A 20,960-nucleotide genomic window follows, 5' to 3' on the forward strand; every position below is an offset into this window, starting at 1 on the left:
TTAACTGTTACATTTAAAAATAAGATTTAGTATTTTTATTTGTAATTGTGTTTGTTTAAAAAATTATCTTTTGTGATTTGTTTTCTTTTGCATTTTTAATAACAAAAATAATATGATTATATGTTTTTGAATTGTAATGTATTATTTTGTAAAAACAATACATCGTTACTGTATGTAACGATGTATTGTGGTTTTTTTAAAAATATGTTGCTTTTAAAAGCAACATATTTTATAATAATAATTGTGTTGATTTAACTATTTTTATGTTTATTTAAAAAATTGATATCAATGATAGTAATTGTAATAATTGATGGTATAGTTTTGAAATGTTTAATTAAAAGTATTTGAATTTTTTTATTTTAATTATTGATATATTTTATTTGCTTTTAAACATGTTCGTTTTTACACAGGAATAAATAATTATTTTAATTAGATTTTTTAATAAGTTTAATTGTATTTCTTGATATATCTAATTTTCTTCGATACTATTTTTTAACAATCCACGTTACCGCTTTTTATTTTAAAAGAAAAGGGGAAAAAACACTGAATTCCCTTTTGAGAATCTATTCATTTGAATTCTTGGCAGTTGTTATCCATCCAAAGGTCTTTTGTTTTGTTCTGAAGTAAGGTTTTATTCCTCCTTTTTCCTTTTAATTATTTTTACCCCCATACATGTTTAATGATAAATGTATTCTTGAAAATATTTATGTTCTTATTTTTATTTGAAAAATGGATAAAACGTTTAGTTTTCAAATAGTTTTCAAATGTTCAATTAAAAAGTAAAGTTTGATTTGTTTGAATTTTTGAATTTTTTTTTTATTTACTTTATTTTATGTAATTATTTTAACAGCTAATAAAAGCCAGGTTGAAACCCCCAGAATTGTCTTAGTCTGTATGTAACTACAAACGGCTTCATTGGTCAAAAAAAAAAAAAAAGGTCTCGTGTAAGATTATGAGCAATATAAATGAAGATTTAAGACTGACACATTGTGAAACTGCTCACGCTTTGACTGGCGAGGACAATTTGTGGAGGGGGTCTGTTATTGTGTCACGATTACAACCGACACGCTGTGACGAAGCTCGAAATTTCGAAGCTTCTCAGGGAGCCTTTGAACGCCTCCGTGGCTGAAGATGCGTTGAGGGGTGTGGTGATAAATTTGGAAATGTTCTCGACTCGCATTGACGGTGTGTTTTTTCGTGTGTGTTTGGATGCCGGCGACAGAGGAATAGCAGCGAGGTGAGCCGAGCGCCATTAAGCACTCAATTAAAATTTAAAATGGATTTAAAGTTCTCGGAAATGATCGTGGGGTTTTTTTTTGAGTGGCTGATGTGTTCAAATGTGACGCGTTTGTCTGTTCTCCGTAATATCGCACACGTTTGACCGCTTTATCGAGACATAAATGTAAATTTCATTGGACTTTTTTTTTTTTTGTTAGTTAGCACTCCGGTGTCTCACGGGAACCACGTGATAAGTGAGGAAATGTGCCTTTTCACTATCCAATTGCGGGGATATGTGTGTTTTCGCAATTAAATTGTGATTAAGAAGCACTTCCTGGTAGCAAAAACAAATACATAAATAAATAAAATCCAAAAAGTAGATCTTGAACTACTATTTGTCCAACGATCCAAACTCGGGATGAGTTCTCACTCTGTTCGACAATCCCAATGCGAAGAACATGTCAAACGTTAAAAAAAAAAAAAAATTAAAAAAAGATCCTTCATTAAATTAAGAACTGTACAGTGGTACAAGTAAGTCATCGCTCAGATGATGATGATTATTTGTTTTCCTTTTCAGTTCTTAGCAAATATGAGTTGTGACTGCTTGCTATGGTGGCAGCAAACAGTGCTGGCAGGTAGTGAACAATTAGTCAACAAAGAGGCTTCTAGCAAAGAATTACACATTTTGCATTTACCCAAACTACATTAACTTCACAAAAGTTCACTAGTTTAATACTAACGTACAATTCAAAACGCCCGAGGCGGGCTAATAAAGCGTCAACAACATCAACCTTAAAACAACTTATATTTGAGCACAAACGGCCACGACACATTCACACCGTCACAAGCATATCTTCTTTATCCTCTTCAAAAAAAAAAACGACTAATATTATTGCAGCTTCGTTGTTGACGGTTTTCTTCATCGTTTCATCAGCAAATTTACTTGCAGTGTATCTGTATTTAATATACTGCCCCCTGGTGGCCAAGGCAGGCACACCAGAAGGAGCAGCACAATGCCCGTTGAATTATAATCCAGGAACTGTTCAATTATTTACATTTTGCACGATATTTGATAAAGTACAATATAATACTGTTATTTTTCTTCTAAAAAAATACAGATAAATGGTATTTCAGTGGGGAAAGAAGATTCGAGATTATTTTGAGTCAAGGCACCAAATGAACTCGTCAATACCAACTTCCACCCTTTCACACGCACGTGGAAGTAGCCAGGTTGCCCTGGAGATGACGTTTCTGACCGCAAACTTTTTTTAGGGAAGCGGGATGGAGTCGTCCGTGATGAAGCCTGAAGCCAAGAAGAAAACCAAGGTGGTGAAAAGACACTGAAACGTCTAAAATAAATGTTAATCACATTTCCAAGTCATATTTCTAATATTCTGTGTCATCTTTTTGTTGTCTTCACAGCCCAAACTGCCTCCCTGGCCTCCTGTGGTACTTAATCTGCCCGGAAACTCAGTGTTTACATATGTGTATAATCCGTGTTTAGTAAAAATATAACTATTTTGTTTACAGACTCCAAAAAATGAGGCCGAAATGTTGGACAAGCACGCTCCTGTGGTGCCTCCTCGACCGAAGTACAACGTACGAGCAAAATAGTATTTTACTAACACAAACATTTAAAATTGTGCCTTGAGTCCTTTTTTTTTGTTTTGTTTTGTTTCTTTTGTTCAGTGTCCTTTTTAAAATTAATTTAAATGAATGTCATCTTTATTTTGGTGTAAACCTCAAAGGTTGATTGTTTGATTGCATCCTCCTGTTTTCCTTTCGAAAGCCAACAGGGGGCAGTGTTTGATCACCTGACTCATAATGAGCAAGGAAACGCTGACTTCCCTGGCGTGCAAGCTCTCATTAGCTGCTGGTCTGATGTCATTGGAATAATATTTAAAGTTGCTATTTTTTATTTTTTTTATTTTATTTTTTTGCAGGAACTGAGCCAAACCCAGTATCGCCTGAAAATATTAGGGAAGGAAGGCGAGGTGAGATGACCGTGTTATTTGTTAAACTCTTCGAAAGCATTTAAAAAAAAAAAAAAAAAAAACATATCTTAAAGATTGAATAAATCTTTTTTTTTTATTTTTTATATAGATCAAAATGTTAAAAATGATGGGAAAAAAAGTCAATGTTTTTGATGTTTGTTAACTTGACCTCACTTTAAAGATGGAAATTCTTTTTTAAAACTGAAAACAAAAGACTTTTTAGGAGTTCATTGTTTTTTCTTTACAAGGTGACATCGCCAACTAGTGGCCTGGAATGGGCATTGCAGCCTCAACAGGCTTTTTGAAACGTTGTCTTTGAAACTTTTCAAAAGCAATATAAATAAACATTGATGTCATGTCACATTTGCCCTCATTGTGGTGATTAGTATTGACAAAAAAAACTTGACCCAACCCAACCCCCTCCACCCCAAAAAAAACATTTTCTACGTGATTTAATTATTTTCTTCAGGCCACCCGAAACGTGATGCAAAGCGAGACGAGGGAGAAAAAGCCAGAAACTCCCGTGCCGCCGCCGAGACGGGGAGAGCAGGTGCAGTACCAACAATGGCCAGCAGCTTGGGCAGAGGAAGTTCATTTTTGTTTTTGTTAACGCGTGCAGGAGAGGAACCGGTCGACGAGACACAGCCAGCCCAACAGCGACGACAAGCGGGTACGCCATCTTGTGACGCCATCTTGTCGTTTGCCATTAACGCTTGGTCGACTCCTTTATTCAGATTTCCCCCGGAAGCGTCCAATCAGACACGGCCGATGACATCGAGCAGGTTTGTCACTTGTCGGTCGGATGAATATTTTATTTTTTCATAAATGTCTTTTTTTTTTATTTTATTTTTATTTTTTTTAAATATGGTTCATTCCCCTCACACCCAGACACGTCCGTCCCTGCTGACGGCCAAGTATCAACAAAGCCTAAAAGACAAAAAAAGCACATTTATTGTAAGCAACACGTGCGCTTAATGCTAATAATGCTAATCTACTAACCAGCTCACCTTATGAATATATGACAATCAATGAAATCAATCCATCTCTCTTCTCACCTCTCTACCTTTCGACAGGACGATCCCTATTGAGTTTTGAAATATTTTACAGAAAGCTTACTATTGATTTTGCGTGCGACACTAAAGCAAGGCCGCTATTGATTTCGAGTGGGTCTGTCAAGGCAAGAACACAATTGATTTGGGATGTGTTCCAGCAAGAACACTACACATTTTGAATAACCTAAATGACGAGCATTCTTGATTTCCGAATGCACGAATGCGAGTGCGCCATTGATTTGGAATGTCGAAGCAAGAGCATCATGATCTTGACTGTTAAGGCAGAAATACGACTGATTTTGAATCACGGTAAAGCAACAACGCTATTGCTTTTGAATATGTTCGAGCAAGAGCATTATTGATTTGGAGTGTGTTAAATCAAAATCGCCGAAGAACACGATTGAGTTTGAATGTGTCAGCGCGAGATCACTGATTTTGAATATGTTAAAGCAAGAACGCTTTAGTCCTATTCGTGGGTCCCAATTCCCATGTGATCTTGCCTGTGGCACCTGTGTCTGTTGATTTGGTTTGCGAGCTGAATTGAAAAATAATGATTTCAAATGTGCAAGATGGCCGCTGTAGTTGAGGTACAAGTCCAAGCCAATGTACTGATGTTTTCCTTTTAGCGTAGTCGTTATTTCCTGTCATTTTGCTGATCTAAACATTGGCAGCAAACGGATGCAGCGGCCATGTTGCACACGGTGTAAGATTGACTTGCGTCAAGAAGGTGAGACAAAGGCGGCCGGACGCGCGGAGGGATGGTTCGATGGACTCGGGCTAAACGGGTTTCTGGGAGCGTGTGGGCGTGGTCACGTGTGCAACACTCATACGCACACGCACACAAATGCAAACCCGAAACCAGTTCTCGGGCCATGTGACTCACGCTGATTTGCCTGCTTCAGAGTCATGTGACTGACGACCAGGACAGGGGTGACGACGCTCCGGACAAACAGGCCAGCGCCAACAAACCGGTACTTCACTCTTTCTGTGCCTCTGTTTTTCTCTCTGTGTGTGTGTGTGTGTGTGTCTGTGTGTGTCTGTCTGTCTGTGTACGCTTGTATGTTTGCATGTGTGTATGTACTTGTACACGTGTGTGTGTGTGTGTGTGTGTGTGATGTGACGGCATGTGACTTGCGCTTGGCAGGGTGTCCTGAAAGGCGTGATGAAGCACCTGAGGTCCACGCCCAAGGTACGAGGCGCAGCCCGTTTTCTGATGATGATGATGATGACGATGATGTCATCACGTTTGCCGACGTTGACGTTTGTCTTCCTCGAAGGTCAGCGGAGGCGAGGCGGCCCCCGATCCCAACAAGGACGAAGCGGCTTCGGAAAAGGAACGGCCGGCCGGCGACAAAGCCAAACAAGACAGAAGTGCAGAATCCAAACAAGTAAGCCAGGATGCTCGTCGACTTTATTGTGTTACGTGTTTACATTGGGGATAAAATACAGCACAAAGGACACTTTGTGCTAAAGAACACACGCTCAACGCTGCTTAATGAGAGCCAATAAAAGACCAATCAAAAATGTCGCCTTTCATTGGCACAGTTTTGTTTAAATCCCAACGGGATAATGTGAATCTTTGTTTCCTTTTGTTTCTTAATTTATATATTTTATTATTTTTATAGTATTTTGTATATCATGGTATTTTGTTTTTATTGGGTTGTTGTTATAATAATAATAATAATAATAATAATTACAAAAAAATCGCACAAATTATCCCAACAGGGTAAACATTTTTTTTTTAAAACATTTAATAGTATAACATGAATTTGTATTTAGTTTTTTTTCTTTTTCTAATTGTATTAATTTTGTTGTGGTATTTTATTGTTTTAATAGCATTATACTAATGTTACATAATATTATTTTTATTTATTTTGTGAAATAATTTGTTTATCTTTATAAATACATTTCATTCCATCAGTATAACATGACTGTTTATTTTGTAATAATAATAATAATTATTATATTTCTTTTATTTATCATGTTAGATAATATTCTTTTAAAATTATTTTGTTGCAATCATTCAAAAATCAATTTTAAAAACATATTTTATCCCAACAAGATAACATAAATTTACATGTTTTAATTTATAATTTTCTTCTATTTTATTCAATATTTGATTTCATTTCCACCTTTTTCCATTGCTTTAAAGGAATCTTTTTCAATCTTTGCATTTTTTAAATTAGATTTTTAGATGGTATCGTTTGTATTTTCATTGTATTTTGTAATGAACATATTTCAAGTTTGTGCATTTTAATTTGTGTTTATTTTGTAATTGATTGCATTTCAAAATTTCTATTTGCTATCATTTCTTTTTTTAGCAAAATTACTTGAACGTAACATGAGCCACACTTTTATATTTATTAGGAGTTCGGCGGTCGGCTCGCAGGAATGTTCCGGAAACCTCCTATGGTGACGGTAACTTGCCGTCTTTTGCTTCATCTTTGTGTAGGTCTTCGCATTCTTCGTCATCCTTTTCATTTTTAAAATTTTTTTTCATTTTTGGGTCAGGTCGGAAGAGTGGACAGCGATTCCGAGGCGGCCGAAGAAGACGAGAAAACGTCGGAACGATCGAATGCTGGAGGAATTTTCAACGGGATGTTCAAGAAGAAACCTGCAGAAGCACCTCAGCTGGACGAGGTCAAATTTATAATTGTATCATTCTTTAATAGCTGAAAACCATGCATGTTAGTTCTTAGTTTTTTATTTATTTTTAATACATTAATAAAAAAAGATTTATGTATATTTCCCCCCCCCCCCATGTTACTCTTGTGGAGTGTTGTGTGCAGAATCAATGAATCAAAATGTGTCAAAAGTGAAGCGCTGTGAATCATTTGTAACGTTCCACTCCAGGAGCAGGCCGCTCTCCGCGCCGACATGTCGAACAGCAGCGACAATCTGTTGCCGAAGCCCTCCTCGGAGGTGAATTGGTGCTGTTACGTCATTATCGTCATCGTCATCGTCTTCATCAGTGATGTGAATTTGCTTTGCAGGAAAAAGGAGGATTTTTCAGCGGCATTCTCCGAAAATCTCCCAAGATCCCCAAAGAGACGCCAGCCGAGCAGGTAACCAATGCAGAATATTTCATTCTAAAAATTTTAGAGGCCTATTATGTCCCTCCACAGATCCTGTAGTGCGAGTTACTAGCGGCTAGTATGATTAGAGATGGTTGGTTCCGATGTATCCAATTACTGTATGTTTTTTCTCGTAGGATTCCGAGGAGCTCCGCGGCGATCTCTCGGGCAGCTCGGACAGCCTGTCGGAGAACAAGGTGAGGTTTTTTGGTTTTTCATTTTTGGAAAACGTTTTATTTAATTTGTTTTATTATTAGATTTTTTAAAATTTATTATTAAAATTAGATAATATGTGGTATACCAACAGGATAATATAGATTTTATTGTCTTACTTTCTTCAATATTTTTTCAATTAACAAAAATGATTTATATCCCAACAAATTAAGAGTAAGGAATATTTATTATATTAACTGGCTATTTTTTCCCATTATGTATTATATTACATATTGTGTAATTGCATTTTTTTAATTTAATTAATATATATTCCAGCAGGATAATATTAATTAAAATGTTGTTCCCCAATAAGATAATATAATTTTTTTAAATGTCTTATTTTATTATTCAATATTTTCTTAATTAATAAAAATAAGTTGTATTCCAATTGAACAAAAGTACATTATTTTGAATGTATTTTATTGTTACATTTTATTTTATTATGACATTGATCAAAGTTTTTATTTTCTGATAGTATTTTTTAGTTTTTAATAATAAACATCCAATAGACAAATATGGTCACATGAATTTGGATATTATTTTATATGTATTTTATTATACTATACATTGTTTTTAATTGTATTTTTTCTTATTAGTTTATTTAATGAACAAAAGATGTTGTATCCCATAAGGATAATATTAGTTTATTGTTTTCATTTTTTATTATTTTTTTATCATTATTTTTTACATTTCTATTTATTATATATATATATATATTTTTTTTAAATATCCAAACAGGATAGCACGAATTGCGTATAATTTATTTCAATGTGAAGTGTATTGTTTTTTTTAATTATATTTTTTCTTTTCTTTTTTTTTTGGTGTGATATTGTTTTCTTTGTGATTTGACATATGCATAAGCAGCTTGTCACACGGTTTGTACCGCGTGTCAATCATGATTGATGTTGTTTGTGCAGGAAAAAGGAGGTTTATTTAGCGCATTCCTCAAGAAGACGCCCAAAGCCGGCGCGGAGGTGAAACTTTGGCTCCCTCTTTTGTATTATTCATCGTATTTATCATGATTGTATCATTGTTTTAGCGTGAACGTGAAGAATGATGGCGCCCATATGGTGCTGAGTCTGAAGTACGATTTTTCTTTTCAGGAGAACACGAGCGCGCAGAAAGAACTGTCAGCGAGCAATGACAGTCTGTCCGACGCCGCAAAGACGAAAGTGACTTCACCCACACTTTTAAAAAAAAAAAAAAAAAAAAAAAAAAAAAAAAAAATATATATATATATATATATATATATATATATATATTTTTTTTTTTTTGTGTATAGTGTGTATTATAAATGCATGTGTTTATTGTATGATAGTAGAATGTAACTTTGTGCGTTTGTGTTTCAGGAGAAAGGAAGCGCGTTCGGCGGAATGTTCAAGAAGTCGCCCCGATCGACCGACGCTCCCAACGCAGAGGAAGTGAGAAGCTTTTCATCTCACTTATGGAAATTACATATGAAATGATGCGTTAGGAGATGACATCAAATGAGATTAAGTGATGTATAAAAGTTAAATATAGGATGAGCTATATGAAATGAGGTGAGTTAAAAGACAAGATGAGATATGCAAGGAACTATGAGACGTGATGGGGAATAAGATGTAAGACAAGATATGATACAAGATGGCAAAAAAGACAAAAAGAGATATGAGATAAGATATGGAATGAAATGAGATGCAGTAGGGGGTCACGAAATAAGAAGTGAAATACAAGGCACGCAGATATATGGAATCAGACGTGATACAGAATGAGATGAAATTTGAAATGAGATATGGAACGAGATGAGACGCGAGACCAGATGAGATATTGAGTGAGATAAAGCCAAATGAGATGAGACACGAGACGAGATATGAGATGAGATACGATACAAATACGCTGAAACAAAATATATAAATGTATTATATTATAAAATAATGCGATCAATGATTGTCTTCGATGTGATCATCAAACAGCCACAAGACGACGAACGCTCGGCGGGCGGCGACGGACCCGCAGAGGAGAATAACAAGGTGATCCCAAGTGGAGTGTGAAGGAAGTACACATTGCTGGCTGTGTGATGATGACAAATGTGTTTTAGGAAAAAGGAGGACTATTTGGTGGATTCTTCAAGAAGGCTGCCAAAGCACCTCAGCCTGAGCAGGTCAATAAATAATACAGTTGATTCTTCAAAAATCGAAATATTTGAGTCAAGTGAATATGATGGGACGAGTATGTGGAATAGTACTTGCATTTATTTTATTATTGTATCGTATTTTATCGTATGTATTGTATTATTGAATCTATTTCCCCCCCCATTTAATTTGTACTTATTTAAATTCCTCAAGAAGTATTAGGGTGTTCATTTAAAGTATGTTTACTTTGTTTTAATTACACTTTTAGTTTATTGTACTTTTTTACCTTTACTAACGTTAGTATAATCATTTTAGTATATTTTATTGAATTTATTATTGACTCATTTTAACCCCGATTAAGAATTGTTTATTTGGAATATGTTTTTTTTTCTTTAATTTCATAAAAATAATTTAATGATTGGGTTTAAAATGTTTTTATTTAAATTAGTTTTTTTTATATGAGTGGAATTTGTTTCATTTAAATTTCCAATTATTTTTATTGCATTATTTTATTGTATTAAAAAAATCATTAATTGAATTGATTGTGCTATTTCTTTACCTTCAAACTAATTTTAATATATAATATAATTTTCATTGAATTAACTGTACTAATTTAACCCATCATGGAGTATTATTTATGTGCAATATAAATTCTTTTATTTAAACTAAGTATTATTTTTATTTAAATACTTGTGTTTACAGAGAGATTTTTAATTTAAAATCATTATTTTAATATGAATTGGATATTAGATGTTTCACCTGATTTGTAATTCATTGCATGCAGTAAAATAGTGAAATACTATCCATGTATAACATTAGTTGTGTTTAATCTAATTGTTTATTCAAAAAACTTTTGATGTAAAATATAATGTATTTAATGCACTAATTGAGTCCCTTCAAGCAATATTAGCTTTGTCTTTACATATTAAAAAAGACGAGACGATGTATTCTTATTGCCGCTTCCTCACTTGCAGGACGAGAGCGTGGATAAAAAGTTGTCAACCAGCAGTGAGAATTTATCTGAGGGTAAAGCGGTACGCAGTGGAAAATTTCATATTTCCGTATCGATCCATATTGTGTATGTGTGTGTGTGTGTGCGTGTGTTTCCATTGTTAACATTTTTGTGTGTGTGTTTGGGGGGGGGTGGAATCAGGAGAAAGATCGAGGGCGGTTTGGTGTCTTCCTCAAAAAGACCCCCAAAGGAGAGAGGGCTGAATCATCAGTGGGTGTTTTCATGTTTTTTTAAAATGTATTTTCATGTTTTAATCAACCCTAACTCGTCAACGTCGTGATTTCAGGATAGTGAGGAGGACAAGGAGCAGGCGGTGACAACGGCAGCAAGAGGCGACGATGCGGCCGACAGGAACGTCAACAAGGTGACAATAACAATTTGTTGTCATTTCAAGACAATGATGATGTCAAACAAAAAAAATCTGTTATTTCAATCTCTTGAGGAATATTGATTTGAATTGAATATAATTCGTTTTAAATGTTATGTATAACTTTTTGGGGTAATTTGTATCAGTGGTGGATAATTGTTTGTGTAGTATTTATTATTTTTTTTCAATTTCATTGCCTTGTTGAATATTTGTTTGTTTTATTTTTTTATATTCATTTTAAAAAATTCTTTATTAAATCTTAAAATGTTTTTACTTTAATAGTTTCTTTAGCTTTTTTTAATGTAAATTAATTGAATAAAAATACATAATGTAATACATTGAATATGTTGTATAGTGTGCATGTAAAGTAGTTTTGTTTTTAAATTTAATTTTAATGTATTTTAATTAACTCACAAAATGTTATATATATAAATATATATATATATAATCCTTTATGTTAGTGGAATATTACTTTCATTTATTTGCATGAACAGTTGTTTTTGTGCATAAAATTTGTTCTGTTTAATTTAAAGATTGGAAATTATTTAATTGTATTTATTCTTCCATTTCTTTCAAATTTATTGAATTTCATGAACCAATTTGAAACCCTCACGGAATAGTAGAGGAATATTTATTATATTTGTAAAATGAATTTGAATTCATTTAAATTCAATTTGTTTTATTTAATTATTTTTCATTTAATTTAGTTAGAAAAATTGTTGCACTCATTTGAATCTTTCAACAGAAACTAGTGTAGTATTAGTTTTTTTTAATTTTAAGTTGGCTTTTTTATATTATTTTTTGCTTCTAGTCATTTCTATTTTATTTTGTTATTTTATTGTATTTTCATTATATTGAATTAATTATTACTGTATTTATATAAAAGTAAAATAATTTAATTAAATTGAAATTGAATCAGGAAAAATACAATTACCGGTTGTGTCATTATGTATAATTAGTTGTGTTCATGTGAAACTTTTTTTCTTTCCCCACCTCAGGACAAAAACCTTTTCAGCAACATGTTCAAGAAGCCTCAGAAGCCTGCAGAGGGCGACAAGGTGCCTCTTTCAAACATTTCTCGTTATGAATGGTTTTATTGACAATGCTAATTGGTTGATCGGTGTGGTGCTTTTCAGGAAGCGACGCTCAAGAGTGACGCGGCAACATCTGGGAGCTCAGAGAACTTGTCGGAAAACGTCCCCAAGGTATCAAAAATCTTCTGCGTTATTGCTTATGATTGATATTTCTTTGATTTGACCCCGAAAAGTGTTTTTAGGGGAAAAAAGGAGGGCTGGCCGGCATCTTCAAAAGATCCTACAGCAACGACAACATGGTGGATGAGGTTAGCGTCACTTTTTGTGCACTTGGAACCACAAGAGAGTGGACCATCACACATTTCCCCATATTTGTTTGGGAGATGTTGTTATGAACTGGGGCCTAAGTCAAGGTGAGGTGAAATATGAACAGTTCCAAGGTGTGTGCCGACTCCCACTTAATGTCAATTTGAATGTGATTGATTCATTCTGAACCGAGCCGCAGCCCACTTCTAAAAGGGTGAGCACACTTGTGCTTTGTCTTCCATTGAGTTGTTTAGGTCGTAGGTCACATTAATGGTAGATTTAAAAAAAAAAAAAAAAAAAAAGGATTAATCTTGGTCTCTTTTTTTTTTTTTTTTAATTTATTATTATTATTTTTTTTATTAATATCCCCAAAAACCTGACATTTGAATAGGGGTGTGTAGACCTTTTATATCCACTGCAGTTGTTGTAATTAGTGGCAGCCCTGCGCTTGTTTCCCTTTAACTAGCCTGTCCCATCTTGGTGTTACTTAAAATATGTCCACTCTACTCCAAAATTATGTTTTGATCGCTGTCATTGCAGAAAATCTCTCTTCACAAAGACAGAATGTTGAAAATGGAAGCAAGGTGTCCAGGTGTTTATGTTAAATCGCTTTCGTACTTGTCATTCCAGGACAAGGAGAAGTCATCAAGTAATGACAATTTGTCGGAAACCACCAACACCAAGGTAAAAGTCAAACATTCACATGTAGGAAAGGGTATTTTTAAAAAAAATAAAATAAAATAAATTACTAATAACAGGGGAAATGCACAATCAACAGTTAAATATTTGCAAAAGTAATTTTTGGATGTTTTTTTTCAAATACTGTATATGTTTTCACATTTAGTTTTTAATGAAAGTATGTTTACTTCATTAATTTTGACATTTGTTTTTTTTAATGTTTAAGTTTGTAAGTTTTTTTTTTAGTTTTTAGATATTTAATGTTCTCATTTTAAACGTTTTGTTTTTATTTTTTATCTATTTTTAAAATGTTTTATTATACTTTTTATATTCAACTAACTGAAAAATATGATCTCTTTCTTTCCTTTTTATTAAAAAAAAATATGATTATCATTTTTTTTTTTTTTTATGGAATGTTCCTCCATCCAGGAGAAAGGTGGACTCTTCAGCGGCTTGAAGAAAACAACAACAACAAAATTGTCTGGAGATGACAAGGCTGCATGGGTGAGTTGACTGTTATGTCACCCCAAGTTAACCGTTCAACACATTTTACTCATTGGTGCTTTCAAGAGGGAGACAAATTGTCTGCTATTTTTTACTAACGCACTCAGTTGTCATTCCAGGACAAGGAGAAATTGTCAAGTAATGACAATTCGTCTGAAAACACCAACACTAAGGTATTGCAAACTGATCAAACATCAAAATGAGGAATGGACATTTAAAAAAAAAAAAAAGGGAAAATGAACACTCAATGGTTGAATATTTAATTTGAATACATTTATATAAAAAAATATATAATATATTTAATATTTATTGAAATTTTATTTCATTGAACATACACTTTTTGTTTTCTAATGAGTTGTTTTTAATTTGTATTTGATCTTTTAATATACATATTTATAGTAATTAGTTTTTGGATTTGTTTGTGATTAACACTTAATTTTGTAATTTTTTTACATTTTATTTTTTTAATGTTAAAATGTTTTTCACTTTATTCATTTTGTTTTTATTTACTTAGTTTTTAAGTCGTACTTTACAAATAACTGTTAGTTTATTTTAATATTTAATAATAACACTATTTTTGAACATTTTCTTTACATTGCAAATTGTATTTTTTAATTAGTTAAATTTTCAACCTGTGTTTGTTTTTAAATTAAATTCCTTTTTTTTTTTTTCATTTTTAAATATTTACACAGTATATGCCTCTTTTTTGTTTCTCCTCTTTTCAAGGAGAAAAGTATTTTCAGCGGCATGTTCAAGAAAGCTCCGAAAGTAGCCGACGAGGCCACAGCAGACGAGGTGACAGCGCAAGAGATTATCCTTATTATTATTTATCATTTTTGATGTTATTCTTGCTGTGCAGGAGTCAAACGGTGGTGAGGAGAAGAAGTTATTATCGGCCAGCGATGAAAACCTGACAGAAGAAAACACACCAAAGGTACAAATGATGTTGACATATGTCTCACTCGGACCGTTTCCCCCCTTTCTGACACAATATTTTGTTCCCAGGAAAAGACAGGAGGTTTGGCGGGAATGTTCAAAAAGTCGCCCAAACCGGCGCCGCGCTCCACCGCCACCAAGGTGACCTCGTCAGCTGATCTTCTACTCGGCGTTCTTTTGGGGTTTTCATGATAGACGAATAGAAACTAACATCACCTTTTGCTTCCAGGATCCTCTGAGTGACGACAAGGAGGCAGAAAGTGTCAAGGTGAATTACCGGAACTGGGATGATACAAGGAAAAACCGTGTGTGTGAAGCCACACTTCAGTCACTTCCGAAGTGCATAAACGAAATAAGGAAATGTAACTACAAATTCAGGGACATTTGGAAAAACAATTCATTTTTCATGTTGTTATTTAATGCTTATATTTAAAAATACTTAAAAGTATTGTAATATAGTATCATCTTTGACATAGACATAAAAAAAAATATCATTTTTGAATTTATATTTTATTTTAAAGTTTTTATTTATTTAGAAATTCCTTCATTTCTCTCTCTCTCTCTCTCTCTCTCTCTCTCTCTCTCTCTCTCTCTCTGAGAGAGATTAAAATGTTTTCAGTATTTTCTTTTGTCCCAGATGGCAACCCCAGAGAAATGACTGACAGACAGATATTTTGATAGATATTTTTAATTTAATTTTAATGTCTTTTTGTAATATTAATATACATGTATGTATAATTACCTTTTAGTTTAACATGTTCTAATTGTTTTCATTTCATTTTCAAATCCCTTTTTTATTATTAGATTTTAAATGTTGAATTGTATTTTTATTTTGACAGACATTTGGAACAATCACTCTCAGTGTTTGTATAAGGTTAATTTCTATTATAATTTTACAATCTTTATTTTTTTGCTACATTTTAAACTTTTTCTTTTCTATGAAAAGAAATCATTAATTGAACGTATTATTATTGTTTTTATATTTGACATTTGGAGCTGCGCTCCTTATTATTTTATTTTGACCAGTCACTGTTCGTGATTGTTTGAGGGACAAACTGCTTTTCCAGTCATCCCCGACGTGATGATTTTTGGTCTTTTTCTTCCCGCAAGGACGACTTGTCAGGAGACGAACTATCAGGCAGTTCTGTCAATCTTGTAGCTGCCATCGCAAAGGTAAGCACGCTATATACACTCTGTACGTACATGGATGCCTTTAGGGACCAAATATTAGGAACTCTTCTCACAATGATTGACAGGCGTATACTGTGTACGCTGTCCTGTGAATATGACAAAATGTTTATGTTGAGCAGGAGAAAAAAGGAGGCTTCACAGGCATGTTCAAAAGGACGCCCAAAACTGCTGACAAACAGGTTAGGGTGCTTTTCATTTCACGAGGAAAGATGAGAGAATTTAATTTAATGCGTTAATTTGCTTTTGATGCTCGCAGGACGATGTTGACGACAAGGAGGGCGCGGCGCCGCCTGCGGGCGGCGGGCTGAGGCGCAGCAGGACCATCAAGAGGAAAAGAAAAGTCAGCGTTTTATGTTGCTAATTAGCAAAGCACAAAATGTCTTCTCTCTCTGACTGTCATGTCACTCTTTTACCTCCTCCAGGTCGTGTCGTTCAGAGTCAAGACAACTCTTCCCAGGATGCCGAAACTCAATGCGTCGTCACAGGTAACATGAAATTTAATAGCAATGAATGTTTTTCTTTTCTTTTTGTTTTGTTTTTTTGTTTTAAATTCAGCCCACAAAAACAGTTTGGTAGGCTTGTCTATCACGGTTGGACCCACAGAAAAGTCTCACCCAGGATGGCTGCCATTTTGCTTTGAAGCGGTTATTTTGGGGTCCATTTTCCGGGTTCCTTCAAAGACGAACTCCCAGAGATTTTCTCCGATTGCGACCAAGACTAAATTGCTAAGAATGAGTTTTCTCCTCCTGTGACGGTCATTCTCTCACATTTTTGCTCCCCAGGCCCAAGAAAAAATGGCCCTCATTGAGGAAAGTGTGGAGATGCAGGAGATGAACCCAGCACAGGTTAGTTTCTTTTTGTTCCTTCTCAATCCTTGGATGCTCGCCGACGTGAGGTCTCGCGTAACTTCACGTACGACGGAGGTTGCTAGTGTGTGTGGTGCCAACAAGGTTAGCAGTGTGATAACCTTTTTATGGTTTTTCTTTTTTCAGGAGAGCACAGTGGAAGTCCAGCCGGTGGAGATGGCAGCGTACCCGACCGGGGGAAACCCTCTGGAATCTGAGGAGGTGTGTGCGACCACCATCACCAACCCAATTAACATCAGGTGATGACATAAGGTCAAAGTTGAGGTTCATGCAGTTTTTTTTTTTTTCCCCTGCAGGAGAACGACGGCCTGTTGGAATGGTGGAACAACGTCGAAGGCAAGCGTGACGTCAGAGCGTTTTCTCTTGAAAAGCTTTTCAGTTTGTTCGCGTGTGTGTCTGATGTGGTCGGTCTTGACTTTCTGTCTCTACAGGCTGGGCCGAGTGGAACGAGACGGCCAATTTCCAAGAAGATGATGAGGGAATGTACGCGCACGCTTTGTTTTATTGTTTATTTGTTATTGATGGATGGATAGATGGGTGATAGATGAATAGTCAGATTGATTGCTTGATGGACAAATGGGTGTTAGATGGATGAAGTGATAGATACATAGATGATAGATGGATGGTTGAATGATAGATGATGGATTTGTGATAGCTAATGACATGGATGTTAGGTGGGTAGATGAATGGATACATGGTTGATGGATGGGTGGTTGAATGACATATGATGGGTAGATGGTTGATGGATGGATGCTAGCTGGACGGATCGATAGATGGATGGATGGTAGACGTTTGGATAGACTGATAAATAGGTGGCTAGATCAGAGCGATAGACTGATGGGTGGATGGCTGGATGATGAAGCGATGACACAGTAAATGGATGTTGGCTGGATGAATGAGCGATAGATCGATACATGGATGCAAGATTGATGTTCGATGGATAAGTGATACATTGATGGATCGGTAGATGGATGGCTATGTTGGTGGATAGCTAGCTTGCTAGATGGTCGGAGGACGTATACAAGGATAATATTCAATATCATCAGGTCGTGCTTCTGTCGTATTAAATGTAATGCAGGCGTACCTAATGAAGTGTCATCTGGGACAATAAGAAAATACACAGAAAATACAAAAGTAAACATCCCTTCATGACTGTGTCTGCAGTGCGATGGAGGAGGCTGCCGACCGTGTCTTCATGGCGGCGCGCCTGTTCGTGCGCCTCTTCAACCAGCGGGGGGCGTCCTTGCAACAGTGCATCCTGGAGCTGCTGGGCATCGCCGATGCCGCCGACCAGTTCCACAAGAAGACTGTTTCCGCGGCCGTGGGCGGAGGCGTGGCCAGCGTGGCCGGCAGCCTGGCCACCATCACGGGGCTCATCCTGGCGCCGTTCACCTTTGGTGCCTCCATCATCGTCACGGCGGTGGGCATCAGCGTGGCCACGGCGGGAAGCATCACCTCGGCCACAGCCAACATCACCGACGCCGTCCACTCCAACATGGACCGCAAGAAGGTGGAGAAGATGATCCAGGACTACCAGGAGCAGATAAAAGATATTCGTGACTGCATGGATTTCGTGCAGGAGGGCATAGACACCTTGCAAGAGTGGGATTTTGAGAAGTACTCGCAGAGTGCCGCCAAGAAGGCGCTGAACCACAACATCAAGCATGTCGTGAAGGAAGGAGGCCGGGCAGGGAAAGCCCTGATGATCAACACTGACAAGCTCATCAGCACCGTGCAGGTTCTGGGCGCCGGGGCCGGGGCAGCCAAGGCCGCCCAGGCCATCAGTGTCACCACGGGGGTCATGTCGGCGCTCTTCCTGGCCCTTGACGTCTTCTTCCTCGCCAAGGACTCCCATGAGCTGCGCAAAGGCGCCAAGACAAAGTTCGCCTCCAAGATCAGGGACGTGTGCAAGGAACTGCAGGATGGCCTCCTGGAGCTCAACAAGGTTAAGACGCAGCTGCAGAAGACCATGGACGGCATCGAGGTGGAGGAGTATGAGGAGATCGAGGAAGTGGAGGTGGAGGTGGATGACGACCTGGAGTCCGATCCCAAGAAATTGGCCGAGCTGGAGCAAGAGCTGGACCTATTGGAGGAGAAACTGGACAAGAGGATCGAGGAAGGCAAAAATGTGGAGAAGGAAAGCGAGTCCAAGGAGAAGACTGAAGGGACAAGGAAAAAGGACAAACTGGATAAGGAAACTGAGAACCGGACCGCAGCTAGGAAGGAGAAGCACAAGAAAGAGGAATCACCATTGTGTAAAAAAGTGAGGGAGAAACCCAAAGAGAAGGACGACGCTGGGAAAGAACCACCGAGAACAGGAGACTCTAGGGATAAGCCAGAATTGGAGAGTAGCCACCGAGAACATGGGGGGAAAGAACCAATGGAGGACCCCAGAAGGAAGCAAGAACACGAGAGAAGCTACGGACAAGACAGAGGGATGACTGGGAATCCCAAAGTAACACCGGAGATCAATGAGCGGGTCAATCATCAGAGAGGAAGCGCCATATCCGCCAAAAACGAAAGCAACATGACAGACAGGATTCGAGCAAAGGAATGGAGGACAGACGATACAGTTAGTATACAAGGACGGGACGGGGAGAAAGGGATGACTAGAGACAGTCACGGAAGAAGCGATGACCGCAGGCTTTCGGACCGGAGTCACGAATCGAGTGCGATGGACTACATGGAGGAGAAGATGGCAGCCAGCCAGAGGAGTCATCACAGGTGGGCGATGGAAGAGGAAGTACGTGGCGAGGAAAAACGAGGGAGCCGACTCGAGAGCGCTCGGTACAAGTTTGAGAAAGGCGGCAAGGACGAGGAGGATCATCGAAGGAGCACCGAGAGTCACAGGAGAGGAAGTAACCGAGTCAATGCAGGAAGTCACCGGGAGAGGAGAGCAAGTGACAGAGACAAGACAGGAAGTGACCGGGAGAGGAGAGGAAGTGACAGGGACAAGACAGGAAGTGACAGAGAGCACAAACACAGTCGTCAAAGTTCTCATCGTTCCAGCGTCCTGCTAGATGATGGACTCTATATTTAGATTTTTAGCTCTTTGGTTTTTAAAAACTGGTTTTACACAATTCATCACATATTTGATGAGTTCTAAATACTGGTCCTGTTTTTGGTAGGATTTTGTAGGATTCTGGACAAAAAGTAATGCACTGTAGTTAGTGGAAAAATCACTTATTGGGAGAAGCCAGGTGTAGGTTTTTCTGTCGGACCTTAAAGCGAGACTTCTTAAAAAGAATTATTTTGGTCTAGTTCTTTGGCTCAAAGTCCTAAGCAAGACCTTGATGTCTTCTGGCCAACGTTTCAAACAAGTGCTACTGTGTCTTTTTGAGGCAAGACAAAAGCTAGGCCGGGATATTTGTCTGACCTCAAAGTAAGATCTGCAGGTATGTGTGTTTGTCCTAATCTTTAGGTCAAAGTCCTGAATAAGACCTTGGTGTTTAGGTCCTACTATTCTGGTTCATGTCTCAAGTGTCTTTTTGGGTCCAGTCATCTAGTTTCAAGCTAGACCGAGGTCTTTTAGTCAAAGTGTTAAGCTTGACCATGGTGTTTTGGCCCTAGTCTTCTGGCCAGTGTCTTCAACTAGACCTAGTAGGTCTGTTGGGGACATGTTTGAAGCCAGACTTAGGTCTTTGTCTGACCTTAAAGCAAGATCCACTCAAATAATGCTCATTTGGTCCTCGTCCTTCGGTCAACATCTCAAGCTAGATGTAGGTCTTTTGGGGACAAGCTTCATATCTGGACCTACAGTATGTCTTTCGGTCCAGGTCTTTTAGTCCCATTCCACACAAGCAAGTCATAAGCCAGGCCTTGTTTTTTTCTGACCAAATTTCAATTTACTGCATGTCTTTAGCTCCAGGTTTAAAGCAAGGCATTGGGGTTTTGGTCCTTGTGTTCTGGCCAAAGTCACCAACCAAACTAAGGTCTTCTTGAACAGCCCTAGGTTTTTTGGTCAAAGGCCAAAGCAAGATCTTGGTACTTTGGTCCAGATCTTATAGCCAAATATTTGAGTAAAAAATGTTCATGTTTTTAGGATAGTTATATATATTATAATTATATTATTATTATTATTATTATATAACTATATACTTATAATTATTATTAAATGATGCCATTTTGGCTTGTTATGGTTACTTACCGCTGACATTTTTATACAAGTCTGGTGTTGGTTGTCTTTCTGAGCAAATAAATTATTTTGTGCCAATATTGATACAGAATTGTTTTTAATGTATTTAACATGTAGACAAGGTTTTTCAACTATCATTGCCCCCCTCATTTAGTTACATTTATACTATACATAGAATATAAACGATAGGGATACAAATTTTACTTTAGGTATGTATGTTTTAGTGGGTAAATTAGTTTAAAAGGTTATTTAAAAAGTTGTACCATCCT

The 20,960-nt window shown here is 36.7% G+C and overlaps 1 protein-coding gene across 4 annotated transcripts; it reads left to right on the forward strand.

Moving 5' to 3' along the window:
* The first annotated feature begins 1,115 nt into the window (after nt 1-1,115).
* Nucleotides 1,116-20,769, forward strand: LOC133411257 (uncharacterized). Of its 4 annotated transcripts, XM_061693373.1 has the most exons (44): nt 1,117-1,237; nt 2,491-2,544; nt 2,641-2,667; nt 2,749-2,817; nt 3,162-3,212; nt 3,682-3,762; nt 3,832-3,882; nt 3,947-3,994; nt 4,101-4,166; nt 5,167-5,235; nt 5,409-5,453; nt 5,542-5,652; nt 6,632-6,682; nt 6,776-6,904; nt 7,118-7,186; nt 7,258-7,329; nt 7,476-7,535; nt 8,469-8,525; nt 8,655-8,723; nt 8,901-8,972; nt 9,504-9,560; nt 9,629-9,691; nt 10,637-10,696; nt 10,816-10,884; nt 10,961-11,038; nt 12,040-12,099; nt 12,178-12,246; nt 12,318-12,383; nt 13,012-13,065; nt 13,489-13,563; nt 13,683-13,736; nt 14,290-14,358; nt 14,423-14,497; nt 14,569-14,640; nt 14,729-14,767; nt 15,610-15,672; nt 15,810-15,869; nt 15,947-16,030; nt 16,113-16,175; nt 16,473-16,535; nt 16,683-16,757; nt 16,853-16,892; nt 16,988-17,039; nt 17,721-20,769. In XM_061693373.1, the coding sequence occupies exons 2-44, from the start codon at nt 2,500-2,502 to the stop codon at nt 19,594-19,596; spliced, it is 4,578 nt and encodes a 1,525-aa protein (XP_061549357.1). In that variant the 5' UTR covers nt 1,117-1,237; nt 2,491-2,499; the 3' UTR covers nt 19,597-20,769. The 4 variants fall into 4 exon arrangements, with proteins under 4 accessions (XP_061549359.1, XP_061549360.1, XP_061549357.1 ...); XM_061693375.1 differs by lacking the exon at nt 12,318-12,383 and having other exon boundaries at nt 1,116-1,237; XM_061693376.1 differs by lacking the exon at nt 7,118-7,186 and having other exon boundaries at nt 1,116-1,237.
* The last annotated feature ends 191 nt before the right edge of the window (nt 20,770-20,960 follow it).

This window comes from Phycodurus eques, chromosome 13, assembly GCF_024500275.1.
Source record: "Phycodurus eques isolate BA_2022a chromosome 13, UOR_Pequ_1.1, whole genome shotgun sequence".
Lineage (NCBI taxonomy): Eukaryota > Metazoa > Chordata > Actinopteri > Syngnathiformes > Syngnathidae > Phycodurus > Phycodurus eques.

Bases quoted from the DNA above. Each gene is read 5' to 3' on its own strand.
- LOC133411257 (XM_061693373.1), top strand. From the start codon at position 2,500: ATGGAGTCGTCCGTGATGAAGCCTGAAGCCAAGAAGAAAACCAAG. The intron at 3,883-3,946 runs GTACGCCATCTT...TCCTTTATTCAG, and splicing joins CCAACAGCGACGACAAGCGG to ATTTCCCCCGGAAGCGTCCA. The intron at 14,768-15,609 runs GTGAATTACCGG...TCTTCCCGCAAG, and splicing joins AGGAGGCAGAAAGTGTCAAG to GACGACTTGTCAGGAGACGA.